Source organism: Oratosquilla oratoria, chromosome 3 (assembly GCF_046742065.1).
Source record: "Oratosquilla oratoria isolate Oo_2021 chromosome 3, ASM4674206v1, whole genome shotgun sequence".
NCBI lineage: Eukaryota > Metazoa > Arthropoda > Malacostraca > Stomatopoda > Squillidae > Oratosquilla > Oratosquilla oratoria.
Genome location: NC_134779.1, coordinates 86838583 through 86858934, shown reverse-complemented (window position 1 = coordinate 86858934; position 20352 = coordinate 86838583). Strand labels below are relative to the sequence as shown.

Below are 20352 nucleotides of genomic sequence, written 5' to 3'. Positions count from 1 at the left end.
CTCAACAGACATTCCCCTCTTCCCCAAAGACCCCTTCACCCCATCCATCCACCTCATCCTAGGACGTCTCCTCATGTTCACTCCCTCCACATCTGCCTTCCATACTTCTTTTACTAGTCTTTCATCACTCATTCTTTCCATGTGTCCCAACCATCCTATTACTCTTTCATCAACCCTATCTCCCAACTCCCTTTCCACCCCCGTTCTCCTCCTCACCTCCTCATTTCTCACTCTATCTAGCCTATCACATCATACTTCTCATACATCTCATCTCAAACACATTCAAACTTCTCTCTTCCTCTCTTATGTTCCATGTTTCTGCTCCATACAGTTTTTGACAAAGTACCACACAAAAAATTATTTAAAAAAAATTGAAACATATAGGAGGGATACAAGGGAACCTACTAAAATGGATGGAGGACTTCCTGATTGGTAGAAAGATTAGAGTAGTGCTCAGAGAAAAGTATTCAGGTTGGAAAGAGGTGATCAGTGGAGTACCACAAGGATCTGTATTGGCTCCAATAATGTTTGCTATTTATGTGAATGACATGGATGATGATGTGAAATGTTACATGAGCTTCTTTGCAGACAACGCCAAACTGTTAAGGAAAGTAAAAACTGAAAAGGATTGCGAATCACTACAGGAAGACCAGAATAAGGTATGGAACTGAAGTCAGAAATGGAGAATTGATTTCAATATGAACAAGTGTAGCATAATGGAATTTGGAAAAAGCAAAAATAGAATATCAGGACAACACAAAATTGGAACCAAGGAGGTAAACAAGGAGAGATCCGAAAAAGATTTGGGTGTAATTATCTCAAACGACTTGTCCTATGATAAACAGATAAACAAAATTGATGGAGAATCCTACAACTTGCTAAGATCAATGAAAGTGGCATTTACATATTTGGATGAAGAAATGATAAAAAAAATATTGGTGACATTGATAAGGCCTAGACTAGAATATGTCGTGACATTGTGGTTACCCAGTACCAAAAAGAATATAAAGAAAATAGAAAGAATCCAGAGAGCTGCCACAAAAATGGCACCTTCACTTGCAAACTTGTCATATGAGGAGAGATTGGCTAAACTGAAGTTATCAATTCTGGAGTAAAGAAGAGAGAGAGGTGACCTACTAACCATCTACAGAATCATGAAGGGCACAGAAATACTTGATAGAGAGGACTAGTTAAACTGGGACAAGAGAAGCACAAGAAGACTTGGAAATAAAATAAAAAAAATCATAGCTACAGAAGAGAACTGACAATGAAATAGTGTGCACTAAAACTATTCATAAGTTTAAGAGCAAACTAGACACTGCAAGATGCAAAGGCGGGACACCATGAGATTAGCTCCACTTCCCACAAAATACAACTAGGTAAATACATGGAGCCAAGATAAGAGGGATACAAGGATGGTGGATAGGAGTGGAATGGGCTACTTTCCTTGTAAGAGAGAAGAACTCCTTTGTAAATAGAATAGATATATTTCAGATAAACAATCTGAAAACTGCAGGTCCTAAGGCTTCTGGGTAGAAGATCCCATATTTGTGTCTCATTGTTTTACAGTAATTTGGATTTGATCATGATGCCCATGGCCTCTATATCAGTGTAAATAGAATTAGTGTGAGCACTGTATCAAACACAAGAAATATCACCTAAGTGATAGAAGCTGAAATATGTTAAAAAAGAGATCATATATAAGTCCTGCATGAAATTTGTTTATTTTAATATCTGTATGCATGTGTTTTAATTAGAGACCAAACAGAAAGGAAATAAAATGGGATGGATTGTATCTTGCAAGGTTTTACTGCATTTTATTTTGTTTTATTTTATTTTTTATGTATTTATTTATTTATTTATTTATTTATCTTATTTATTTTTTCAGAACCTAATTACAGATTTTAGACATATGCAAGAGGAATGTTCATAGTCCAATTTTTTGAGTAGCTGTATCATTCAAGTTTTTGTTATTTCTTCTCAGGTTTAGATGGACTTAAAATTGGAGCTTTGGATTCTGAAATTCCCCAGACCACAGGAAGTTCATTACTGGATGATTTAGCAACAAATTTTCCATGTTAGTATACAGGGGCACTATTTATATACAAATTGCTGTAGCATGCATTAATTTAGTCCTTCGATGTATATGTTGTTAGCAAGTTTTTTTTTTCTTCTAATGTTGCAGATGATAACACCAATTGCATGTAAAACTTGAAAGTTCTCTTCCCTTAACTTTTTAAAGTTGCCCTACTTTCCTGACCAAGAACCCAACTGATGACTTAGCTATTATGTCTGTCAAAGACTATATTTCCTTTACAAGAGGGGTGGCTTAGTCAGTTTAGCTAGTTCATTTGAACTATATCATATTTAAAAAAAAAAATTCAAGCTAATGCTGTACAGCTTTGCTTGTTGAATGGTTGGGCCATATACTGAAGGGTTCACAATCCATTAAGCCCCTGCAGGCTAGGGTCCACCACTTGAATCAGGAAAAAGTATAAGACATTAGCTAGAACAAAAATTTGTAATGTACTGTACTGTTACATAGAAGGGATTAGTAATTATACCTTTTACCCATCTTGACAACCTAGTTACTTTATCATTGTTGAAATTCAAGTATTATTCCTCCTCAGCTGCCAGTGCACCTGTGGCTCCTCACCCTTTAGGGACATCTGGCTCTACTCCCTTCCCTGCTGCTGCCATGGTGGCCCCAATCCTACCACAAGCCACACTCCCACCTTCAAGTAAGACAAAGAATATATCATATTGGGAGAACCTCTTTTTTAATGTAATATGCCAGGTACAGTGTTATGTATACACACACACACACACATATATATATATATATATATTTTTTTTTTAAGTACAGGATGGACTGCTTACTTTTATTTTAGTTAATTCTATTGCTTATATCACAGGTCCAAAGATAGGGGAAAGCAAGAATAATCCATTGGATGAGCTTGATGTTCTTAGTGTTAATCTTATGAAGAAGAATCTCCCAGCAAATGCATCTATCACAGCCCAGTTCAAAGCACAGGAAAAGATGTCTATGAATCAAATGAAACAACAGCAGACTACTACAGCACCAACTGTTTCTGCTCCTGTGGGAAGTGTTGCACCATCATTACCTCTTGGCAATCAGTGTTTGGACATTCTAGGAGGACTTGACAGCACCTCAACTGGTTTGAATGGTGATACAGTAAAGAATTTAAGTAATCCATTGTCAAATTTGGACTTTCTGGTGACTGGGTCTGCAGAACCTTCTAGTTGCGTCTCACATAATGAAAATAGTCATCAGCCATCTCTGTTAGATGATAATAGCATTATAGATGGATTCAACCATGAACCTGTGAAAGAGGTTGAGAGTGCTAAAGTAGAACCCCAACTTGATGTTGTAAAGAGTGAGAAAGAAGTGCATGAACACATTAGTGAAAGCAGTGGGAAGGCAAAGGATTTAGAGGATGGCCAGTCTACCTTGAAGGAAGTCAAGCCAATGTCAAACATCAAAGTCACCCTTGAAAGCATTAAGCCAGGTAAGACTACAGCTACAAAGTGTAGTTGTATTCAAAAGCCTTTTATCCACCTTGTGCTTTTTGATATGTAAAAGTAAGGTTTTTATATACAACCACTCCTCGTTTAACGACGACAATTGGGACCAGCGCGCCGTCGTTAACCGAATTGGTCGTTAAGCGAAAGTGTATACATATACGTACATGTACTGTATGTACAATGTCCAGCACTACATGTATCTTTATTTTTGTGTATTTTTCTTCTTTTATACAGTACATTAAAGCTTTATTTACTGTTTATTTACGGTGGTTAGGTTCCTAAAATTACCGTATATGACCAAATCCGCGTATGCTGACATTCCATATTGAATACCGGGGTATATTTTTAGTTTCGACCATGGGCGCAATATAGCAATAGAAAATTAATTATTAATTTTGTAAATTAAAATGTATCAACGTAATATGCAATTTTGTGGGCGGAAATGAAAGTAAAAAATACCTTGCTACAAGAAAATATGCTAATGAACGAAGTCGGTAGCATAGGCTCGGGACGCCATCTTGTCGTCTGCCAACGTCTCTCACGACGACGACAACGAGGACGAGCCGGATGACATTTAATTTGCAGGTAATGATTTATTAAACACAGGTTAGGTTAGTTTAGTTTAGGTTAGACGAATTAATTTATCATGCTTTCATTTCTTTGACATCGGCATCTATCATAACAAACATGGTGTACCATTCATCCGACATGACTTCGTTACTTACGAAATCTGTTTTAGCATTTTTTTTTTCATTTCCGCTCACAAAATTGCATATTACGTTGATACATTATAATTTACAAAATTAATAATTAATTTTCTATTGCTATATTGCGCCCATGGTCGAAACTAAAAATTTACCACTACCGGTATACACTGTACCCCAGGTTGTTTTTGCAGCTTGCAGGATGGTAATGTAGACCTAAGCTTCAGAATACTTTACCTCACAGCTAATATCCACCGTACAAGTTCATTTATAACATCATACAAATTTGCCTCAGCCAACTTAATTATCGTACACGACGTCGTAACTTCGGGAGATTTACATTAAACGACGTCATAAAGCCCGTCGTTACTCCGAGTTGTCGTTAACCGAGTAGGTCATTAAACGAGGAGTACCTGTATTTGAAATAATTACAGTATGAAGTATGTTTTCTTGTATGAGAAAATTCATATAAATTGTGTTGGTTTAGGGAAATCTCTCTATATACCAAGGTTTTTTTTTCCCCCATTATAAGAGAAGTGGCAAACTTAAAGGCACACACCCACTCCCACGATTTCCACTACCACCTATTCCGCTCCCATTTCACTCCCATCCACCACCCTTGATACCCTCTCATTTTAGCTCCTTATGGATGAAGGGTCATCCCTGTCTCCTGCCAACTCTCTCAGTCACAAGTAATGCAGCAAGACACAGTACATCCACAGCAAGGCTGCTTCACTTAATCAGTGACCCCCTTCACCATCTCCATGTGCAGAAAATAAAGAAGATGGGGAGAAATTGCTTTGGGCTGTGTCAGAGTATCATCCATACACAACCATTCTCCACTCATTCCTATCCCTTGTTCAACAGTCATTTCCCTTTTGCTCAAAGCACCTTTCACCCCATCCATCAATATCATCCTTAGTGATCCCCACAAGATCACTCCATCCACCTCTGCTTTTAACACATTTTTTTTTTCTTTTCTTTTCATCTCTCTCTCTCTCTCTCTCTCTCTCTCTCTCTCATTCTTTCCATGTGTCCAGTCCATCACAATACTCTTTTCTCAGCCTTACCTGCCATCTCTTGTATGATGAGGAACCAGCTGGCAAGTTTTTCCATTTTCCTGAAAGATTCTTTCGTTTGAAGAGGTGTAAGATTGGTTGATGGTCTGTGTAGAAGTGTATGTTGTAACCAAGGATGATTTCTTTGAAATGTTACAGTGCATATATAACAGCTAAAGCTTCTATGTCTATGACTGAATAATTTTGCTCGTGTTTGTTGTGTGTGCAGCTAGCATAGGCAGTTGGTCTGAGTTTTGTTAAGTGTTGTTGCATGAGGACTGCACCAAGTCCAGTGCAGGACATATATGTGTATATTGTGAAAGGAAGCTTGTGGTTTGGGAAGGCAAGGACAGGTGCTGTGGTTAAGAATTTCTTCAAGTCATTAACCACTTCACTACGGGACTTAAATCTCGCGGGCAGCAGCCAATGCCAGCCGTACGACGTGTCGTAATAATACTCGCATCATAAAATATAGTCACCGCTTATATCGATCGTTCTCTCTTTCACCCGTGAATTTTGAAAACCACAGAGAATGGGATTAAGAGCAGACTAGGGAGAATGTAAAAACACAGGGGCGACTACAATAAATATAATCAAGACGCCGATATGGCAGCGTCGCGAATCCACTTGCTCCTCATGACGCCTACGTGTGCGGCACTGTATGGAAGGGGTTAAAGGCTTTCCCTTGGTCAGGTGTCCAAATTGAGGGTGTGTCCTTGAGGGGGTACGCGACACCTGGGGGGGGTGAATTTGGTCAAGATATGGCATTTTTCAAAACTGTGTTCAAAATGTTCGTATACCACTTAGAAATAAATCCCGACAAATAATTTTCCAGCCGCGCGCAATTTAAAGGTCCTGGGTGAGGTTTAAAGGGACAGATTTAAAGGCGCAACCCACACTAGAGGGAGGCGTGCCACTTAGGACCTTCAGGCGCATCGAATAACGTTGAAATTTGATTGAATTTACACTCGCCCAGTGTATCAACGGCCAATACGATTGTGGAGGGGAAGGGAGTAAGGTGAAGGGAGAATATTTTGCCAACTTTGTGCGAAACTAAGCGTTAGTTCCCGGCTAGCTCTGAAAAGGGAAGTACGCATGTCTCATGAGCTCTCATTGCAATCTATTTAGCTAGTACATATTACTCTTTAGTACAGTCATCATGGGTAGCAAAAAGAACAAAAGAACATCACAATGACAAAAAACAGCAGTTAAAGATGGCAAGCAGTCAAAGACGACTAAAGATCTCACCACCTCTCACTCCACCACCGCCCTCACCTGCACCTCTGTGACGGTGACAGAGGTAAAGGACAACATTAGACTAAACAATTCAAAGAGGAAGATTAAATCCAAAAAAGAAAGCAAGAGGAAAAAGATCAAGGCTATACAGGAAGAAGAAAGAAGAAGGGACATCATATGATGCTGGAGGGAGTGCCCTACCAACATAGATTGGCGAGGGGAATCTGATGAGGAAAGAGAAGGCGCCCACTACTGGAAAATAAACCTCTTTCCAATGATTTAGATACCCTGAAGACCCCCAGCAGTGAGGTTTCATATGAAGAAACCGCCAAAGGTGCAAAAAAGCAAATTATATGATGTCTTTGCGTCGTCACTACTGTGACATACTTATACTTTAGTTTTTCAGTATTTAAAGTACTTATAATTAAAATATGTTGATAATTTTTACTGTACTTATTATATAATAAGAATTAAGCCATGAAAAAATCAGTCAAATTGGTGAAACTATAAGCAAGTTACAGATATATTCATATTTCAAGTTGCCATATCTCCGTTCGATATTTTTCTACTTTTTTTTAATCATAAAAATCTAATATACATCAGATTTAGATGAAACTTACAGGGAATATTACTTTTAGTAACTGCTAGGGCCGATCGTTCGAATATTTTGAATAGGATGAAAGAGTTCGGAGTAATAATGGAAACGAGCAAAAAAATTGTATTTTTCACGAATTTTGCCAGACATTAAAATTGAAATGCCTGTATGCAAAAGTATAAAGGAAATTGTTCAATTACTCAATGACCGGCCCTAGGTGTGCCTACTGACTAATCATAGCCAAAATATAAAACAAATTGGTCCACGTATTATGGTGCTGTGCACTTTTAAATGTCGCTACTGGTATACGTACATGTGTACATGTGTACATACATCATTCTGCTTCACCTAAAATGTAGGCAATATGGATACCTATTTACCTGAGAAGTTTCAGCTCTTTACTCTAAATATTTTAGAAAATGACCTTCAGGTGTCGCGTACCCCCTTAAGTATTGAAGTTAATGGTGCTGCTATACCAGTGTAACCATGAATGTGACGTCTATAAAATCCTGATAGACCAAGGAATGAATGTATGCGTTCAATAGAAGTAAGGCATGGAAAATCAATAACTGCCTTGACCTTGTCCTGTGAGGTTAAAATTCCTTATGAATTAAGAACATGCCCTAAGAAGCATATTTCTTTCTGAAGGAGCCCTTCTCAAGCTTCAATTTAACCCCTTCCATACGGTGCCGCACACGTAGGCGTCATGAGGAGCAAGTGGATTCGCGATGCTGCCATATCAGCGTCTTGATTATATATATTGTAGTCGCCCCTGTGTTTTTACATTCTCCCTTATCTGCTCTTAATCTCATTCTCTGTGGTTTTCAAAATTCATGGGTGAAAGAGAGAACGATCGATATAAGCGGTGACTATATTTTATGATACGAGTATTATTACGACATGTCGTATGGCTGGCATTGGCTGCTGCCCGCGAGATTTAAGTCCCGTAGTGAAGTGGTTAAGACCTGCTTTTGCTAGGCATGAAAAGACCGTGTAAAAAGTGTGTAAATGTTCACTAATAGATTTTGAAGTGATGATCATGTCATCAAGGTATATAAACAGTGAGTAACCTATAAGACCTGCAAGTACTGTGTGCATAAGTCATGTGAACAATGAAGGAGCTGAAATGAGACCCATGGCTAGTTGTTTGAAGTGATAATAATCTATGGGCATACTAAAGGCTGTCAGAGTCCTAGACTCTGGAGCAAGGGAGATCTGGAAATATCCTTACATAAGGTCGAAAGCTGTGAACACTTATGTTATTTTCACCAACGAAGTGCAAGATATCTTGTGTATTTACCTAGTATTTACCTAGCTGTATTTTATCTAAACTATTTTTAAATTCATGTATTGTTTTTGCACACACCACTTTCTCATCTAACTTGTTCCAACTGTCTATTACTCTGTGAGGAAAGCTGTTCTTTTTCAGATCTCTTCTATAGCTGTCTTTCTTGATTTTCTTTCTGTGCCCTCTTGTATTTCTATCATCCCATTTTATCAGATTCTCTCTATCAATAATTTCTATGCCTTTCATGATTCTGTAAATAGCTATCAAATCTCCTCTCTTCTTTGCTCTAGTGTCTGTAGTTCAAGTTTTGCTAGTCTCTCTTCATATGATAGTTTTGAGAGTGTTGGTGCTAATTTTGTAATTGCTCTTTGTATTCTTTCAAGTTTTTTTATACATTTTTTTGTACTTGGTGACCACATCATTGCAGCATATTCCAATCTTGGTCTTATCAGAGTGATTAGAATTTTCTTCACCATTTCTTCATCCAGGTATGTAAATGCCACTTTAATTGTTCTTATTAAATTATAAGTTTATCCAAAAATCTTATTTATATGTTTCTCAGGTGACATATTATTCATAACAATGACTCCCAGGTCCTTCTCATTTTCTACTTTTTTTTATTCCTTTTCCCAATTTATATGATCCTGTTATTCTGTTTTTGCTTTTTCCAAATTCCATTATACTACACTTTTTTGTATTGAACTCCATCTCCCACATCCTACTCCATTCCCATACTTTATTTAGATCACTCTGTAGTGACTCGCAATCTTCTTCCGTGTTCACTAATTTTAGTAGTTTTGCATCATCTGCAAAGAAGCTCATATAACTTTCAATTTCTTCATCCATATCATTAATATATATAGCAAACATTATTGGGGCCAGAACTTTTCCTTATGGAACACCGCTTATTATGTCATACCATCTTGAGTGTTTGTCTCTTATCACTACTCTCATTTTTCTTTCTTGCAAAAAGTCTTCCATCCAATTTAGTAGTTTGCCCTGTATTCCTCCTTCAGTTTCTAATTTCTTAAGCAACTTCTTACGTGGTACTTTGTCAAAGGCTTTTTTTATGTGTAGAAATGCACAATCAGCCCATCCATCTCTTTCTTGTATTATATCTATTAGCCTTGAATAGAAACATATTAAATTAGTGACGCATGATCGTCCTTGTCTGAATCCAAATTGCCTTGGATTTAGCATGCTGTTTTTTTTTTTTGTTTTTGTTTTTCTAAATATTTTACCCATTTATTTTTGATAATTCTTTCACAAATTTTTGCTATTGTACTTGTTAGAGAGACTGGTCTATAGTAGGTAGGGTCTTTATTTCCTCCTTTATATATAGGTACTATATTTGCTTTTTTCCAATCTTCTGGAACTTTTCCTTCTTTCAAGGAACTATTTATTATGCTATGTATTTTGTCTGCCAGTTCATTTCTGCATTCTTTCAAAATCTAGTTTGCTATTTCATCTGGTCCATGCGATTTTCTAACATCAAGATTACTCAAGTGTTTCATTATTTCATTCTTTGTTACTTCTATTTCTTTCATAGGGGGGACTTTCTCTTTCCATTCGATCTTTTCCGGTTGTATATTCTCCCTTGTAAACACTGATTTAAATTGCTTGTTCATAATTTCCGCCATTTCTATTTCCTCTGTGTATTCAACTCCTCCTTGTCTTAATTTCTCCAAATCTTGTTTGTTTTTCAGTTTGTTGTTTACAAATCTGTAGAATAGTTTTGGTTGATCTTTACATTTTTCTATGACATCTTTTTCATATTTTCTCTTTTCCTCTCTGCACGCTTGTACATATTCATTTCTATAACAAGTATATATTTTCCATTTTTCAGGTCTGTCTTTCTTCCATTTGGTCCAAGCTTTGTCTCTTTTGTCTTTTAACACTACAACTTTTGTTGTACCAGCACTTTACATATTCTTTTTTTTTTTTTTTTTTTTTTTGTCTTGGTGACAGGGATGGGATGTCTATTTGCAATTGTAAGCTTATTTAACTCTTTGAAGGTTACAGGGCAGAAGGAACCATCGTGTTTAGGGACGACAAAGAGAGGAAAATTCTATTTGATGATAGATGGTTCAAAAATATCTTGCTCAGTCATGTCTTTGGATAAGGTTATGTACAATCATGCATTTACTGTGTGGCATTCTGCATGTGGGAATGTAACATGGTTTAGAGTTCTCACCTGAACTTGTTGCAAAGTGCAAGCAAGTCTACTTGTGCATCAGGGGATTTATGGTGTTAAAATGTGATGCATCAATGGGTTCCTGTGCTGTGGGCATGTTGGAAATTGTGGTACAAACTTGAGAAGTAGGTAATTTGTCATCCATGACTTTGATGCCTGAAGGATGTACTTCAAAATCACAAATGTTTGTCCCAACTGTGAGATGAAGGGGTGCATTAGTGTCATTGGTAATTAAAATGCAAGTATGGCCTTTGACGTAGAGCTGATGGCTGAAAGGAAGGAAATGCCATTGACATAGCAAGTTTCTGGCATACAGAGTACATCATTGTCTTGTGCTTGAAAAACTCATATGTGTATCTTTGTATGTCGTTGGGCTGATAAGCACTGCATGAGTGTGTCTGAATGTAGATAACACTTCTGAGACTGGTGTGGATTTGGTGTTGAATTCCTGTAAGAAGGGCAAGAAGGTGTCCTCAGGTGGTGAAAAATAATTGGTTTTTAATGGGTGTTTTGTCCAGAGTTTGGCTTAGTTGGACATGTGGGAGGATTTAGTGTGTCTGTTACATTTGGATTGCATGTCCACGGCTGTCAGTAAAGTAGAAAAGTCAAGAGTCCTGGGGAGGGGTTGGAGTGGTTGAACATTGGGAATTCTTTTTGTATGCAGATGGAGCAATTTATGTTAGGAGCTGGTGCATCCTCATATGATGAAGCATGTTACCACTGTTACTTCCACTGTCATTAACAGTGTTTACTACTACATCTAGTGTTCCCTTCTTTGGTTCACTTTCACTTTTCGTCAATGTATTAATGTAGGTTAGTCACTCAATTTTCGTTTCTTATTTTCATCTGCAGGCCACATGCAGCAGATCATCTTAGTCAAGTTCCACATAGTACATGCATAGAATAGGGGAATTTAAACTGTTGAGATATTTTCTTGATTTTCTTCACTAATTCTTCTACAACATTATTGTCTTAGGTACACCAGAGGAATCCCAACTGGAATCCTCAATTTGATCACCAAGTCAGTTTGCAATGATTTCTTTAGTCCAATGATCTTTACTCGATGCATCTAAAGGTGTGACTTTACTCCCATGAACCAATTAAATTTTCTCCACCCTCTCTCCAATCAGAAAGACTGTTACAAATGTCTTTAACAATACTGCTTACTCAAGCAATGTCAAAATCAATGTGTCACTGGCTTAGTTTACATATTGTTACATCAGCATTATACAGCAATGAAATTGGGTCCCTAGCAGTTGTTTATAAACTTTAGACAAGGAGCAAGATTATGCAACACCTTCACAGCTATTATTTACCAAATATCCAACTTGTAACAATCAAATTCTTGCTACCTATCCCTCTAACTTGTCTACCTTTATCTACTGGCCTCTTACAGGGCTTGGTAGCTACCCTTGGTCGTCCTGGCCAACCATTTTCAACTACCCTCTTACAGGGCTTGATGGAAATGTATACTTGAAAAGTATCCCATACAAGAAGCTATTAAAACTGTTTCTGCATAGGGCGAAATGTTAAAAGTATTATCCTCCAGTGGATGGTGCCATCAAAATATATGCCACACATAACAAAGAAATAAATATGTAACCCTTCCAAAATACATAAATGTCAGAAACATAAAAAAGACACAAAACAAAATAATTATAACACAGATATAAATATGTCAAATTGAATTGCAAAACTCATTACTACCAAAACTTAAGATGTCATAAATTAATTTACCAATAACAAAATCAGAAAAACTGTCAAATATTATTCAATGTCTTTCTCCTTCTGATTATGAACTTTTATTAAGAACGGCAATAATTAAAATAAGACATTAGTAGGATAATTTTGCTAAATCTCAATGGAAAATGTTTTCACTTTTTAAAAGATGGTGAATTGTGTATCAGTGAGATATGTTACAACATTTATATACACAGCATTAAAGATTTTAGTAATAGTAGTGTGTCTCTGCATAATTTCATATTTGTTTCACACACAATTATTTAACTTTTTGTCTAGGACACACACTAGTGAATCTGCATAATAATTTTCAATGCTTCACGAAAGAATCATAGTTCAGTACTTATTGGCATTGTCCTTATATAGGCAAGGTTCCAGGTCTTCATGACTGACCAAGGCATCAGGTAGCATCTGTCTGACACACCAAGGTCCCAAGTAGTTCAGGTCTCCCATCACAGTCATGCACCATACATTTCAACAATATGAATACTATCTGTAAAATGTATTTGGATTAATATTCAGCTCACATATTATGTTATCAACATACTCTTCTGAATTAAAAGATTCAATTACTGCATTAATACATTGAGAACTTTTAATCTCAGTGCCACATGTATCCTCATCATCAAATTGTATCCTAACCTTCTTTATATCATCTAAGTGACTAATTGATATTTCTCTAGTTTGTAAGTGTAAGATCTTGTATTTATTTCCACCTACAAAATCAATCATCCTATATGGACCTGAGTAGCTCAGTGAAAGTATATTATGGGGTGTATGTAATTTGACCATTACTAAAATCTATCTTTTATTCTATTTTATGTGCTATTTTGTGTTGTTGCATTTTCATCTCATGTATTTTACCTAGTTGTATTTTGTGGGAAAAGAGCTATGCTTGAAGTGGCCCACTATTGTATCATTCTGCATCCAGTTTTTTTCTTAAAGTCATGTATAGATTTAGCACTCACTGTTTCTTCATTCAGTTTGTTCCAGATATCTATCACTCTATGTGGAAACCTATTCTTTTTCAGATCTCTTCTGTAACTGTCCTTCTTAAGTTTCTTCTTGTGTCCTCTTGTATTTCTTCTGTCCCATTTTAGTAGGTCATCCCTATCAAGAATTTCCACCCCTTTTATAATTCTGTAGATGGTTATCAAATCACCTCTTCCTTTTTGTTCCATGGTTGGTAGATTTAGTTTATCCAATCTTTGTACGTCAAATTGCAAAGTGTTGGTGCCATCTTTGTCATTATTCTTTGAATTCTTTCTAGTTTCTTTTATTATTATTATTATTATTTTTTTTTTTTTCATTTAAGCAGTTCACTCTAAGTACCTCCCTACCTTCTGCCCTTTTCCTCTTTCTCCACCAATTCTCCACTCTCAATTTACCTTCCACCAGAAAATGATCTGATATTCCCCCACTCTCTCCCCTTAGGACATGTAACTGCTTAAATGAGAAAAAAAGGAGAATGAGTATAAGAAGAAGCTGAGAGAGGAGTGGGAGGGAGTAAAGGATAGAGTAGAACTAGGAGTGGAGGAGGAATGGGGATGGTTCAAGGAGGAAGTCATAAGGTGTGCAAAAGTGGTGTATGGAACAAGGAGGGCAGTAGAAAATAGAAGGAAGGGTAGTGAGTGGTGGGATGAGGAAGCAAAGAAGGGTATAGAAGAGAAGTAGGCATTCATAGATTGGCTACAATTTAGGACGAGGGAATCATATGAGAGGTACAAAGTAAAGAGAAGGGAAGTTAAGCATAAGATAAAGGAAGCAAAGAGGAGAGCAGATGTGAAATGGGGTAAGAGTATGACAGAAAATTTTACATACATATACCAAGGCTTTTTCCCTCTTACAAGGGAGGTAGCCAAAAAGGAAAAGGCATAAAATCATTCCCACCCATTCCATCCCCGAATACACTCCACACCCCTCCACCCTCCCTCTCATCTTAGCACCTCCTGGATGACAGGTCATCCCTGCACCTTGTCCACTGCCCTGGGTCAGAAGCAGTGTCGCAAGACACAGCATGTCCACAGCAAGGCCGCTTCATTAAATTGGCGACCCCCCTCTCCATCCCCCCATGCATAAAAGGAGAAGACGGGGAGAAATCCCTTCGGGCTGCGTCAAAGTTTGCTCACACATACTACCTCACCCCCCATCCCCCCACCCATTCCACCTCATGCATCACATCATCCATATACAACCATTCTCCATTCCCCCCTGTCTTCTGTCCTCTCCTGTCCTTCCTCAACAGACATTCCCCTCTTCCCCAAAGCCCCCTTCACCCCATCCATCCATCTCATCCTAGGACATCCCCTCATGTTCACTCCCTCCACATCTGCCTTCCATACCTCTTTTACTAGTCTTTCTTCACTCATTCTTTCCATGTGTCCAAACCATCCTAATATTCTTTCATCAACCCTATCTCCCAACTCCCTTTCCACCCCCGTTCTTGTCCTCACCTCTTCATTTCTCACTCTAGCCTAGTAACCCCCATCATACTTCTCAGACACCTCATCTCAAACACATTCAAACTCCTCTCTTTTCCTCTCTAATGTTCCATGTTTCTGCCCCATACAGTGCTGTTGGCACAATCACTCCTTCATACAGTCTCCTTTTAGCATCCATTCCTAAATGTCTATTCCTCATTACACACTTCAATCCACCAAGGCATTTACTCGCTTTTCTCAATCTACATTCTACCTCCACCTTCACTCCACCTTTTCGTGCCACATTTGCATCCATACATACATACATATACCAAGGCTTTTTCCCCCTTCCAAGGGAGGTAGCCAAAAAGGGAAAGGCATAAAAACACTCCCACCCATTTCATCCCTAAATACACTCCACACCCCTCCCACCCTTCCTCTCATCTGAGCACCTCCTGGATGACGGGTCATCCCTGCATCCTGCCCACCGCCCTGTGTAACATTTGCATCCAAGTATCTAAAACTATCCACTTCCTTCAGTTGCTCTCCCTTAATGCTCACTTCCAGTCTACTGCCACTTTCACCCCTTGTACATCTCATCACCTTACATTTACCCACATTTATCTTTAGCTTTCTTCTATCACGTACTCTCCAAAACTCTGTCACCAACTTCCTCAGTCCCTCCTCCGATCCTGCCACAAGCGCAGTGTCGTCAGCAAACAACAGCTGGCTCACCTCCCACTTTTCTCCATTTTCTTTAACCATCTCCAATCCCTGACCCACTACCCTTGCATTTACCTCTCGCACTACCCCATCCATGTATAAGTTGAACAGCCAGGGTGACATAATGCATCCTTGACGAAGTCCCACCTTTACCTCGAACCACTCACTCTCTCCATTTCTAATCCTGACACAAGCTCTACTACTCTCATAAAAACTCTTGACAGCTCCTAGAAGCTTTCCTTCTATCCCATATATCTGCATAACCTCCCACAGTGCCTTTTTGTCTACCCTATCGTAAGCCTTTTCCAGATCCATAAAAGCCCAAAAAACATCCTTCCCCTTTCCTATAGCTTTCTCACATATTTGTCTTACCACAAAGATCTGATCTACACAACCTCTACCTGTCCTAAATCCACACTGTTCCTCACCAATTACTCCCTCTGTTCCTCTCCTAATCCTCTCAATCAAGATCCTCCCATAAGCCTTCCCAACTACACTTAACAAGCTAATCCCTCTGAAACTACTACATTCACACTTGTCCCCTTTTCCCTTGTAAAGTGGAACTATACAGGCACTCCTCCAGTCCTCCGGCACTCTACCCTCTCTCCAGCAAACATTAAATAACCTCACCAGCCAGTCCACCATCACTGTACCTCCTTTTTTTAGACATTCTGCATGGCATCCATCCAGACCAGGTGCCTTACATGCTTTCATCATCTTAACAACTGTCTTCACTTCATCCTTCCTTATTTCTCCTCCATTTTCCTCACTCCTCACTCTCATTTTCTTAGCATTTCCCACTGCAGCTATCTTTCTTTCCCTATCCTCCTTCACATTTAGCAACTCCCTAAAATATTCTGCCCATCTTCCCCTTACTGCCTTCTCTTCCATTATCATCTCTCCATCTGCACCTTTTACCTTTTCTTCTCTACTTGATTCGCCTCCTTTTCCTCTCTTAATTTCTTTCCAAAACATCTTATTACTTTCAAAATTTTCTGTCATATTCTTACCCCACTTCACATCTGCTCTCCTCTTTGCCTCCTTTACCTTTTACTTTACTTCTCTTTTCTTTTCTTTGTACCTCTCATATGACTCCCTCATCCTATTTTGTAACCAATCTGTGAAAGCTCTCTTCTTCTCTTCTACAACCTTCTTTGTTTCCTCATCCCACCATTCACTACCCTTCCTTCTATTTCCTCCTGTCCTTCTTGTTCCACACACCATTCTTGCACTCTTTGTGACTCCCTCCTTGAACCATCCCCATTCCTCCTCTACACCTAGCTCTACTCTATCCTTCACTCCCTCCCTCTCCTCCTTCAGCTTCTTCTTGTACTCCTTCTCTTTTTCCTTTTCATTTAAAGAGTTCACCCTAAGCACCTCCCTACCTTTTGTCCCTTTCCTCTTTCTCCATCTATCCTCCACTCTCAACTTACCTTCCACCAAAAAAATGATCTGATATTCCCCCACCCTCTCCCCTTAGCACATGTACATCCTTAATTCTTCCTATCATAATCCTGTTTACCACTACATAATCCATCAACGCTCTGTCTACCACCCTTCCATCCACCACCCTCTCCCATGTGTACTTATGCTTGACTCTCTTCCGAAACACTGTATTTGCTATGATCAACTCTCTAGACACATTTCCACCATCAACTCTCCACTACGATTCTTTCCTGGAACTCCACATTTCCCAACCACTCCATCAATTGGACCATTTCCTTCCCTAGCATTAAGGTCTCCCAGTACTATTACATTGACATTTCTCCCTAAATCCTCTATGCACTCATTTAAATCTATCCAAAAGGCCTCCCTTTCTTCTACATTCTTCTCACTGCCAGGCCCATATGCACTCACAAAGACCCACATCTCCTTTCCCAGTTTCACCTTCATCCACATTATCCTTGAGGAAACCTCCTTCCACTCCACTACCCGTTTACCTATCTCTTCACTTACTAGAATAGCCACCCCTTCCCTCCCTCGCCCTCTCTTCACTCCTGATAACCTCCCACTTACACTCCCAAACTTACACTCACCCTTCCCTTTCAACTTAGTTTCACTCAAAGCCAACACATCCATCTTTCTTCTCACAAACATACTACCTATCTCTTCCCTTTTACTCTCATCTGTACCACATCCACGCACATTAAAAGACCCAAACCTTAGGGTGCTGGTCGGAAAACTCCCAGACCCTCTTATGCCTTTACTTTTTCATTTAGGAATGTCCCCTGTGGGGCTACAAGGAGAAGGATGCCTAGTCCCAATCCCCGTCCCTTTCTTCTCGCCTCTTACGATCCAAATGGGAATACTTGGTGGCAGTATTCTTTTCCCCCACCACAGAAAATGAATACTCAAAGAAATGGTAAAGGAGAATACAGGTAAACGTCGACTTACGATGGCCACGACTTACGATCGTTCGACTTTACGATGACGACGACGACGACGACGATATGATAATTTAACCCCTTCCATACGGTGCCGCACACGTAGGCGTCATGAGGAGCAAGTGGATTCGCGACGTTGCCATATCGGCGTCTTGATTATATTTATTGTAGTCGCCCCTGTGTTTTTACATTCTCTCAAATGTGCCTTGAATCCCATTCTCTGTGGTTTTCAAAATTCGCGGGTGAAAGAGAGAACGATCGATATAAGCGGTGACTATATTTTATGATGCGAGTATTATTACGTCACGTCGTATGGCTGGCATTGGCTGCTGCCCGCGAGATTTAAGTTCCGTACTGAAAATACATATTATAGTGTTTGAATATGGTAAAAAGGATAAAAATAATTAAATAAACTACTGTACATGTTTAATAGGCTATATTCAGTATCTCTGGTGGTTAACATACAGGTAGGCTAGGTACAGTGACCACGGAACAGTGATACACAAATTGGGGATCGACTTACGATGAAATCGTCTTACGATGGCTCTATCGAAACCTAATGCCATCGTAAGTCGACGTTTACCTGTACAAGATATAGAAATAATGAAGAACAGTTAAGATTAGAATTAATATTTACATTAGAGCCTGAAATTGTGGATGAAATTGAATACAAAACACCAATTGGGAAGAGTGACCACATACTACTTGAGTTTGAACTAAAAGAGGAAATATATGGAGAGATGAGAAATACAGAAAGAGAAGATTGTTGTGGAATGAAACAGACTTTGGGAAACGTAGAAAGTTCTTTCAAAAAGCGATTTGGGAAAAATTGTGTAATAAAGAGCACACAATCAATCAAGTGCAAGAGAAATGGATGATTTTGAAGGAAATCTGTTGTGAAAGAGTGGATAAATATGTACCAAGACAAAAACAGAAAAATGTGTATATTAAGTGTTGGTTTAACAGGTGTAGTGAGATGATAAAAGCGATAAAGTTTGGAAAAGATGGAAAAAAGATAAACCTGGAAAGTGGCAAATATATATCAATCTAAGGAATGAATATGTGAAAGTACACAGGGAGGAAAAAAGAAACTGAAAAAGACATAATTGAAAAATATAAGGACCAACCAAAATTATTCTATAGATATGTAAACTAAAAAAACAAATAGGAAATAGTAAAATTTTGCCAAGGGAGTATAGAATACACAGAAGATATAGAAATGGTTGAAGTCATGAAAGAAAAATGAGAAGAGTGATCAGAGATGAGTTCTACTTGGGAAAAAGTTATTAGTGGTGTCCCACAGGGATCAGTATTGGCTCCAATAATGTTTGCTATTTATGTAAATGACATGGATGGGGGTGTAGAATGTTACATGAACTTCTTTCCTGATGATGCAAAACTGCTGAGGAAAGTACTGAAATAGTATGTGAATTGCTACAGAGAGATCTGAACAGGGTTTGGGAATGGAGTCAGAAGTGGGAAGTGGACTTCAACATTAAGAAATGTAGCATAATGGAATTTGGAAAAAGTGAAAAAAGAATATCAGGACAATAAATTGGTACAAAGGAAGTAAAGAAAGTGGGTTCTGAAAAAGACATGGGAGTAATTATCATAAAAGACATATCTCCTGATAAACAGATATATAAAATTGTCAAAGAAACCTACAAATTGCTAAGATCAATAAAGGTGGCATTTACCTACTTGGACGAAGAAATGGTGAAGAAAATACTAGTTACACTGATAAGGCCAAGACTGGAGTATGCAGCAACACTGTGGACACCTAGTACTAAAAAGAATGTAAGGAAAATTGAAAAAATTCAAAGAGCAGCTACGAAGATGGCCCACTTTCAAAACTGTCATGTGAGGAGAGATTGTCAAAACTGGAATTTCCGACTTTGGAACAAAGAAGAGAAAGAGGTCACCTATTGACCATCTATAGAATGAGAGGCATGGAAGTCCTTGATGGAGAAAACTTACTAAATTGGGATAAGAGAAATACAAGAGGACATGAAAAGAATTTGAAAAAGGACAGTTATAGAAGATACCTGAAAAAGAAAAGTTTTCCCCCACAGAATGGTGGATGTCTGGAACAAATTGAATGAAACAACAGTGTGTGCAAACACTATACATGAATTTAAGAGCAAACTAGATACTGCTCCCCTTTCTGTAAGATACAGCTAGGTAAGTACACATGAACGGTCAGACAACACATAAAAATTGGAGCTCCCAAGAAATACTTTAAAAATGGAACATCTCAACAGTGCTACAATAGCAGGATACCTAGGTTATGTTGAATGGGAAGGGGAATGCTTGTGGATGCCTGAGATGGTTTAATTACAGTGGAAATAGTGAGTATTGAAGAAAAATGGAAGAAAATGGAAATAGGCCAGAGAAGACCCCTAGTGGCAAACCAGCAAAATAAAACATAAACATGAGCTCAGAGTTCTCTACTGGCACCATAGTG

General features: G+C 38.4%; 2 protein-coding genes across 14 annotated transcripts in view; one reads left to right on the top strand and one right to left on the bottom strand.

Annotated features, from left to right (window-relative positions):
* Window positions 1-20352, top strand: part of Gga (ADP-ribosylation factor-binding protein Gga) — a 251519-nt gene that overhangs the window by 149082 nt on the left and 82085 nt on the right. For 12 of the 13 annotated variants that reach the window (XR_012966271.1, XM_076183004.1, XM_076182995.1 and 9 more), the window contains exons 7-9: window positions 1985-2077; window positions 2631-2741; window positions 2916-3530. Coding sequence is in view for 12 of the 13 variants with exons in the window: in XM_076183004.1 (XP_076039119.1) it covers window positions 1985-2077; window positions 2631-2741; window positions 2916-3530 (819 nt within the window). In the remaining variant the exon portion in view is untranslated. The remainder of the gene's footprint in view (window positions 1-1984; window positions 2078-2630; window positions 2742-2915; window positions 3531-20352) is intronic. The other variant, XM_076182998.1, reaches the window with a different exon arrangement.
* Window positions 11546-20352, bottom strand: part of LOC143024176 (uncharacterized) — a 229835-nt gene continuing 221028 nt past the window's right edge. The window contains exon 6 of the mRNA XM_076183008.1: window positions 11546-12854. Coding sequence (XP_076039123.1) covers window positions 12762-12854 — 93 coding nt within the window. The 3' untranslated portion in view covers window positions 11546-12761. The remainder of the gene's footprint in view (window positions 12855-20352) is intronic.